Genomic DNA, 9,297 nt, shown 5'->3' on the forward strand with positions numbered 1-9,297 from the left:
TTCGGTACGCCAGTGTAAGAAGATCTAATCGTTCAAAGGCGTTGCTCGTTGTAGCTTAGCTCTGGAAGGAGAATCCGCGTCGCTCCTCGTTGGACTCCCTCTGTTAGTTTCATCAGGGTGACGGACTTCGGGCTCCAGATTTCGAAGGCATAATCAAGGTGAGAACGCATGAGCGTTACGTAGAGAGATCTCAAAGTTGGTCGCTTCGGCTAATGGTTCGTCGAATGAATCGTAGCACCTGTGTAAATATGTGCTCACTATAAATCGAGCATCGCAAGTGATGATTAAGAACTCCAAGGTTACGCTGATTGTCCACTCTCGTCAGAGTTTTCACTCTCATGTAGTCATCGATCATTTATCTGCATTGAAGGTCAGCTTCCAGGTATTACTCCATTCAGCCAGGTTATTAATATCCCTTTTTATTATATGGCTGCGTCTCACAAGGACTGGGAACTACCGAAATCGATATTGACCGCGGTCTAGATTTTCCCATCTAGACCGGCAGCTAGAGCGGTTTCATTTTGCGTTGAAAAAGTAGCAAACTAAAATACATAAATGTTCATCATTTTCTTTTATTTTCATCTCAATCATTTATGGAAGTGCCAAAAAGCCTGATGACAAAAAAAAAGTAAAGAGAACGAGCAAATTTCGGCAGGTTTAAGTTAAGTTCGTCGCCGTTCGCAAGCAAAATGTCAGCCCACCAGGTACATTAAACGAATTAAAGTTTTTTTCTTTGCCATATAATAAACATCTTATTAACCGAGCTAAGTCGGTCTGTATGGGAGAATCTTGACCACGGTCTTGTGTACAGACCTCACTACGTTCGGTCTGTACTCACGACCTCGGTCAAGATTCTCCCATACAGACCTCCAGCTCGGTTAATAAGAGCTAATTACTATATGGCTGTGTCTCACAAGAACTGGGAACTACCAAATTCACGAATTTGATTGGCTGAAATCGATATTGACCGCGGTCTAGATTTTCCCATCTAGACCAGCATCTAGACCGGTTTCATTTTGCGTTGAAAAAGTAGCAAACTAAAATACAAAAAATGTTCATCATTTTCTTTTATTTTCATCTCAATCATTTATGGAAGTGCCAAAAAGCCTGATGACAAAGAAAAAGTAAAGAGAACGAGCAAATTTCGGCAGGTTTAAGTTAAGCTCATCGCCGTTCGCAAGCAAAATGTCAGCAAACCAGTTACATTACACGAATTAAAGTTTTCTTCTTTGCCATATAATAAACATCTTATTAACCGAGCTAAGTCGGTCTGTATAGGAGAATCTTGACCTCGGTCGTGTGTACAGAGATCACTGGGTTCGGTCTGCACTTACGACCTCGGTCAAGATTCTCCCATACAGACCTCCAGCTCGGTTAATAACAGCTAATAATAATGCGCAGTCACTAGCGGAGCTTATAGTGCGGAGGCGTGTGGCCTTGGGGGGGGGGGGGGGGGGGGTGAATCCCATATTTAAAGGACGGGGGTGCTCGTCGTATTTTTTAGGGGTTGAAAAAGCAGTTTTGGTACCTGTTAGGGTGTTCAGCCTCAAAAGGTCCACAGCGGGAACTTTTGTGGTACCTTTCAGGGTGACTATAAAATGTTTAAGCAAGCAACCGGAACGATGCAATTAATCCCCATCGAAAAAGTCGTTTCTAACCGAGACTCTATCCGTAAGGCCAGGGAAGCTTTTTTAATTCAAAAAGGCAGAACAATTGATCCTAATGGTCTGAACATCCGCGAAGAAACATATTAATTGTTTCCATTTGTTTTCTTTTATTATGTTCTTTTATCATGTTCTTTTATTTTACCGTATGCTTATCTTCAATTTACACTATCAATTACTTTTGCGTATTTCCGGTATTACGTAAATATCGGCTACATAAAAACACGCACCAATGTAAAATCTTCCATTGTACCTGAAGAAGGCTGGTTTGGCCAGCCGAAATATAGTACACCTTCAAAAAATCATTCTACGTTGTGTCGGGTTTTGGTTTTGTAGCATTCCTTTTAGGGTATTGAGCCAAGAAAATATGACAGGAGATTATGTGTTGTTTTAGAATTGGTATCTCTTAGGGATCAAAAAAAAAATAAAGCCACGCCCACAAAACAGGATCTTGGTTCCTCTTTGGGTTTTTTTTTTTTTAAATTTCCGACGAGCAGCCCCGTTCCTTTTATATGACCCCTTCCCCAGGGGCAGTCGGCATCGTCAGCAAGTAATACCAAAACGCTTCACTGAGACAAAGCATATAAAACAAACAAAGGAGCACCAAGGAGGAGAACCCTGTGGGACTCCTGAGCCGAATAGGAAACCACCTTGAGCTTTTTCCATCTATTACCACACCCTGCATCCTTTCCATAGATAGCTGGTGGACCACTTCAGTAGAGGACCTTTTATTCCAGATTGGTCAATTTGCTAATCAGATAGGCATACAATACCGAATCAAACGCCTTTGAATTAAAGTCTAAAAAAGCTATGTCAGTCTGAAATCCTCGGTCAATTGCTCTAGTTATACGGTGGACAGTGCCTAAGACATGTAAGAGCTGTGCGATGGTTGATTGCCCTTTAATAAAGCCATGATGCACTTTGGAAAGCGTTTACGAAACTGATATTCGCCTCCGCGTATACGTTTAGCTCGTTGGCGCATGGACGAAAGGCCTAAGCGCACCATAAAAAGAACTCCGTTTACAAAGGTAAATTTGCACCTGTATAGGGGGCCTAAGGCAACTGAATGAACCTGAACAAGACTTTTTTTGTTGGACATGAAAAAAATAGACCTCTTTGGACCCTTTTCATAAACTTCAGGGCTGCCATAAAAAAATTCTTTAGTAAGTGTTAAATTTATGAGCCTAATTTAAATGCATACAAAGTCTACAAAAGGATTTTAAATGGACAGCCATTTATGAAAAGGGTCTATTGAGCGATAAATTGCCACATATCGTGACTCTAAGAGCCTGATTACATGGCGAATTTCAGCCCGGCTAGGGGGCCTGAAATTTTGTTGCGATTACATAACGAATTTCAGCCTGGGCTGAAATATTGGCCTCGGCGCCAAATATGAAATTGTGAACGAAAAGTCTCCAGAGAATCAAAATGGCGCGGAGAACACGAAACGTGAAAACAGGCGCATTGCTTCTTTTGTAGTTTGACCTTTTATTGGCGCTCAGTTTTTAACTTTTTGGGATAGTAACACCCTACAATGATGATGGAACTGAAACGAAACCTGTCTCTCAGCCAGAAAGACGTACTTTTATAGAAAGAAAATGTCCTCAAGCTTGCCGAGTTCATGGCTTCCCTGACAGCCTCGTGCTGTTTAACCTTGTCTCGATGTTCTTATATTCCATCTAAGCTTTGAAATTAGAGAGATTCTCCATTTTATCGCCTTTATTCCACTGAGATCGCTTCTACTTCGTAACGGCAGCCATCTTATTTCCTGCATTTCAGCCCGGGCTGAAATTCCGTTTCGATTACATGGGCCTTTTTTTCTCAGACTTTTCAGTCCGTTTGCCCGGGCTGAAAATCCTAGCCCGTGAAAAACCGGGCTAGGATTTTCAGCCCGGGCTGAATTGCGGCCCGGGCTGAATCCTTCTTCATGTAATCACCAATTTGATTTCATGAGAATTTGTTTCAGAAGCCGGGCTGAAATTTCAGCTCGGCTAGGGGGGCTGAAATTTTGTTGCGATTACATAACGAATTTCAGCCCAGGCTGAAATATTAACCTCGGCGCCAAATATGAAATTGTGTGCGAAAAGTCTCCAGAGAATCAAAATGGCGCCGAGAACACGAATCGTGAAAATAGGCGCATTGCTTCTCTCGTAGTTTGACCTTTTATTGGCGCTCAATTTTTAACTTTTTAGGATAGTAACACCCTACAATGATGATGGAACTGAAACGAAACCTGTCTCTCAGCCAGAAAGACGTACTTGCATAGAAAGAAAATATGTCCTCAAGCTTGCCGAGTTCATGGCTTCCCTGACAGCCTCGTTCTGTTTAACCTTGTCTCGATGTTCTTATATTCCATCTAAGCTTTGAAATTGGAGAGATTCTCTATTTTATCGCCTTTATTCCACTGAGATCGCTTCTACTTGGTAGCGGCAGCCATCTTATTTCCTGCTTTTCAGCCCGGGCTGAAATTCCGTTTCGATTACATGGGATTTTTTCAGACTTTTCAGCCCGGGCTGAATCCTCCTTCATGTAATCGCCAATTTGATTTCATGAGAATTCGTTTCAGAAACCGGGCTGAAATTTCAGCCCGGCTAACCAGGCTGAAATTTCAGCCCGGGCTGAAGTTCGCCATGTAATCAGGCCCTAACCAGGCTGAAATTCGCCATGTAATCAGGCCCTAAGTTCTTCTTTAAATTCCTTGTGCGAGAGACATTTTTCGTCATTTGAGAATATATTGACGAACCGCACTGATATAGGTGTGCGCGGCGCCGACGGCTTAATAGGATGAGAGGTTATTAGAGAGTCTTTACATTTTCATTTTGTTGGGCATGAATTATACAAGGAGGAAGCAGGATACCAAACACGCCAGGAGGTCATGGGCTCCTGTACGCGCTTAGTGTTCCCTTCTTTGACGTCACTGGTATTGCAATCTTCATGCGCGCTACAAAGACAGAGGAGTATAAGTGAAAACAGACCTTTGATCACGAGGCTAAGCAAATATTGAAAGTGCTTACATGGGTAATAACGTAAGTAGGAGCGCAACATTTCGTTGAGCCACCACTCCAGTCCACTCCAGCGACAACAACCCCCTCCGACTCCCGAGCAGTTCTATTTTTTAGTATTAAAGTCCTCGACCTGGAGGTCGGATACTCGAAAAAACAAGCTCCCCGCGGATTTATCAAAGGATTCACTGAAAACAAATACTGTACGATGACTTCTTTTTCTCCCTTTCCGCTTTCTACTTACGTACCTTTACAGCGGGAGATTCCGCTGAAATTGGGGCATCAAATTCAGGGCAAAAGATGGCTTTTGTCAGCTAATATCCCCACTATTAAATATATCTGCCATTTATTACACAATATGCATATAAATTAAAGTAATTATCAGGTAAATATATTTCTCCCGGCCAATGTAAAGCGCTGATCAAGCGCTGATTGAGATGCTGGGCCTATGATAGCCGAGGCGATGACAAGCATTGTCCCATTACCCAATCACATCGCTGGTACTATCAAGCTATTTACATACGCTTCAGAAAATCGCAACGAACGCTTTGCGGGTATGCTATCGCTAAAATCTTTGCTGGCGAACTGATGGTCTTGTTTTGATGCTTAAATTTAAAAGCTTGTTAAAGTTGGAAACTGGCTGAACAACAGAGGACATGAGAAAAGCTCATGATATGCAAACGCGGCAAGTCGTTCCTAGACAAGCTTTCTTCCAGGAGCAAGCGTCTTTTTATTCTAGTTCTTGTGTTTTCAGCGATTTCAACGTATGTACTTTACGGTAACACCTCTAGAAACAACCGCACGCTGAAGGTTCCCCATCTAAATAGTTTGAAAAATTTGGACAAGAAACCGACAATTTCGTCTGATGTCAAGTCACGGACAACGAGCCGGACTGCTCGACAAAGTTCGAATCTAGAACACGTGTCTTCGGTAGCGTCGTCGGATTTCAAAACAACATTAAATCCGATCGATACTTCCAGTCGAGAGCAGAAGATTCCGTCGAAATTTTTCGAAGAAGAAACCAAACGCAAAACTCCGGAAGATGTTGGTCGTCGCGGTCAGAGAGGCTCCCACATCGACAAGTACTCTAGCAAAGGCGTTGACAAGAAAGGGAATTATTCTCTGTCTTCGGCATCAAAACAAGGCGATCGGAAACAGTTGTTGAATTTCGACAGTCAAGTTGAAGATGATGAAGATAGCGATGTTTCTGAATTTGACCTCGAGGAGGGAGAAAATAGGAAGCGACTTCCAAATGCTATCATAATCGGTGTGAAGAAAGGAGGAACGCGCGCGCTTCTGGAAATTTTAAAGATTCATCCGAGCATTCGAGCATCTAGCAGCGAAGTTCATTTCTTCGATCGAGATGAAAATTACGAGCAAGGGCTCGAGTGGTATCGCCAACAAATGCCAACTTCGTTACCGGGTCAAGTCACAATCGAGAAATCACCGAGTTATTTCATTACTCCAACAGTACCGGAGAGAGTGTATCGAATGTCCAAGTCTGTTAAACTCATTGTGATCGTGCGCGACCCAACACGACGAGCTATATCGGATTATACGCAGTCGCTAGGACGAAAACCCGACAACCCGCCTTTTGAGGAAATGGCAATCAAAGATAATGGTGAAGTTGACGAAGACTGGAGTAAAATCGCGTTTGGGCGTTACGCCGAACACCTCGCGCTGTGGTTGAAATACTTCCCTTTCAGTCAAATTCACTTTGTGAGCGGAGAAGAACTGATCAAAAGGCCTGCGAAGGAGATCAAACTCGTCGAACGATTTCTCAACATAAAACCCTTCATTACAGAGAACAACTTCTACTTAAACGAAAGCAAAGGATTTCCATGCTTTGTGGGCAAAATCTCAAACAGCGGAATTGTGAGCAGAGCGCACTGCATGGGTGAGACAAAAGGACGAAAACATCCTGCTGTACACGAAGAGGTTTTGAAGCGTTTACGTGAATATTTTCATCCACTTAATGAGAAATTTTATTCTATGGTGCAGCGAAACTTTAACTGGTGAGGATCTGTTAAAACTTACGCCGAAACTAGAGATCCGTTTGGGCTTATAAGTAGTTGAGGTATTTGAAGTTAAATACTGTTTACTTTGCGATTGATACAATCATTCCGCCCGCACCAAACACAAACATATAAAGAAAGAATAAGCCAGAATTCGTAATTTCCATAGACTCAACAATGGGCACTTTACAATGTAGGAGACGCGAATAAAAATCTTTTGCGTGCAGTTTTTAATTGAAATTGACAGCTGGTCCTATTATTTATTCAATTTCACAGGCTTTAATATTTATTCGCACAGGGGGCATTTGGAAATCAAACAATTTGAGACATGTACATTCAAAGCTTATTGAGACACTGATAACGTACACAGTGCCAAGGGCTTTTCCGGAGAGAAGAGGTATATTTTTAGAATCAGCAAGCTTACTGTCAATTTTCTTCCTCAACATTAGAATGAAATGCTCTTTGCTATAATTTGTATAAAGATTTTTATCTCCCAATTAGTTTCATTCTGTACACCTGCATGCTCCTCTGAGGGGAATCAGCTGACTTTAAATATATTTAGGTCAGTCGTAAGTAACATTAATTCCTCCGTCATACATCTTGTTATTGAGATTATTTTTGGTTAGTGTAACCAATTCTTCTGATAAACCCAGGGATTTAACTGTTACAACTATTGTTATGTACTTGCAAGATAGTTGGATGGTAACAACAGGCGATTTGATGGCGTCATTTGACTGCAACTACCAGAAGTGTTCACTTTTTGTGTTTCTTATGCTAATTAGAGTAATTGTTATTTAAACCCCACTGGGGCTTCAAAATTTAAATAATAAAGAGAAAACGAAAGGAATTCTGGTAGTAGTAGTCAAATGATGACAACATGCAAATTTGCTATTCTGAGAACTGCCAAATAGGTTGAGCAAGTAGGCCAAATGTCCAAATTTTGTTGCCCCTCAAGGTTTGCAATTTCAAAAAATTCTAATTTACAAAGGAAATGCTGAACAAATTCTCCAAACATCATAAAATTCAGTTGAAGCAAGCAATATTTAATCAAACGTGAAAATGCCCGAGCAGTTTCTTTATTGTTTAGTTGCACCACATTTGCAATCCTCAGGCTCAGTTCAGACGTTGTCCTTCTGCCATGCCAAACTAAATTCAGGAATTAAGTTCGACAAAAGCAAAGCAGAAGCACGGCGCCTGAATCAAACTTTTGAATTAAGTACAGTGAGCAACTAAGTTTGACAAGCTCTGCCGTGCTACACGACTCTGGCATGGCAGCGATTCAAACATCATGCTTTTGTTGCACCAAACAAAATTCATAACCTGTGTTAATGTATTTTGGCAAGATTGTGTTCCCACGGGAAGTTAGGAAGACAATTGTTACAGGGCATCAGTAAATCCTGAATTTGGTTTGACTCTGGCATGACAAATGAATCAGAGTTGTTTTCCTGCCATGCTACAGCTGAACCAAACTGCAATCAAGTTCAGCATGGCAGAAGTATGACATCTGAACTGGGCCTCAATGTCAAAAACAAAATGAGATTTAGTAGTAAAAGTTAAGACAAGTACTGTGTAAGTAGAAGGCCCAGCTTGAAACTCAAATACCTACTCAGTGTAAATATGGTCATTTCATTATTTTTTTAAATTTTATTCTGACGCCAACAATGTGTTGTTAAGTAGACTAAGAAATAAAATAGTACAGGGCAAAACATTTTAAAATGTTTAAATTCTTGAATCTGATGTGCCTTTAAACCTGAAAAAGTTTCATGGTATCCTTAAGGTAAATGTTACAGTTTATTGAATTTAAACATTTGGCCCTGTGTTATATATTTTTAAAAAGTGAAATGTGTTTATTTGTATGGAAACCAACATGTGGAAAGGGTGATATTATGCTCTTTCACACTTACCGGGAATCATTATTTTTAGAAATTTTCCCTTAGGATTTCTGTGAGTGATGGATGTAACAGTCACTGAGGAACATTGACTTGATGACAAATTTTTTTCTTAAATGACGGTTACTCCCTTAGTCTGTAAAGCAGTAGGGAATCGTCATCAGCCTAGGAGATACCCCACTTTTATATACCTCTAATCTAAAACGGGTCCCCCTTTTGGGACTACACCCATCCTGGCCCACGACATTGTGTATTGATTGGGCCCTAATGAAAGCCTGAGTATGGCAACCATGGAAACAGGTCTACAGTTCATCAGTGGCAGTTTAGTAGTAACAGTATGGCTTTGAATAATTTATTTATAGAATACTGTGGTCTGCTATTTAAAGAAACCATTACTTTCATCGAGTCTAGTCAAAATTTAATTTTTTTATGCATTGTGTATTAATAAAACAATTCAGACCAAGCAATTTATTTGTTTCCATGTGTGGTGCAAAATAAAAAGAGAGCGAGTGAAAATTAACTTTTGTTTTGCTTTTATTTATTGCTAATCAAAAACAGCAAAGGGTAATCTACGGAATTTTACATGGGGAGGCACTGTCCCAGGGTCCAACCCCTTAGCCCAGTACCCCTTTTGTGTACCATTAATCGGGAGAACATCAAGCATTACCAGATACAGCCACAAGGTGTGTCTGTATAAAATACCAAAATTGACAGATTTCCTTACCCT

General features: G+C 40.9%; 1 protein-coding gene across 1 annotated transcript; it reads left to right on the forward strand.

The window, feature by feature from the left end:
- Positions 1 to 5,177: 5,177 nt before the first annotated feature.
- LOC110046056 (heparan sulfate glucosamine 3-O-sulfotransferase 1-like) lies at positions 5,178 to 9,090 on the forward strand. Its single transcript, XM_020751725.2, has one exon. It carries the CDS (start codon positions 5,336 to 5,338, stop codon positions 6,683 to 6,685), a length of 1,350 nt encoding a protein of 449 aa, XP_020607384.2. The 5' UTR covers positions 5,178 to 5,335; the 3' UTR covers positions 6,686 to 9,090.
- The last annotated feature ends 207 nt before the right edge of the window (positions 9,091 to 9,297 follow it).

The sequence above is a fragment of the Orbicella faveolata genome, unplaced genomic scaffold, assembly GCF_042242905.1.
Source record: "Orbicella faveolata isolate gen_17 unplaced genomic scaffold, um_ofav_v1 contig_2, whole genome shotgun sequence".
Lineage (NCBI taxonomy): Eukaryota > Metazoa > Cnidaria > Anthozoa > Scleractinia > Merulinidae > Orbicella > Orbicella faveolata.

Bases quoted from the DNA above. Each gene is read 5' to 3' on its own strand.
- LOC110046056 (XM_020751725.2), top strand. From the start codon at position 5,336: ATGATATGCAAACGCGGCAAGTCGTTCCTAGACAAGCTTTCTTCCAGG.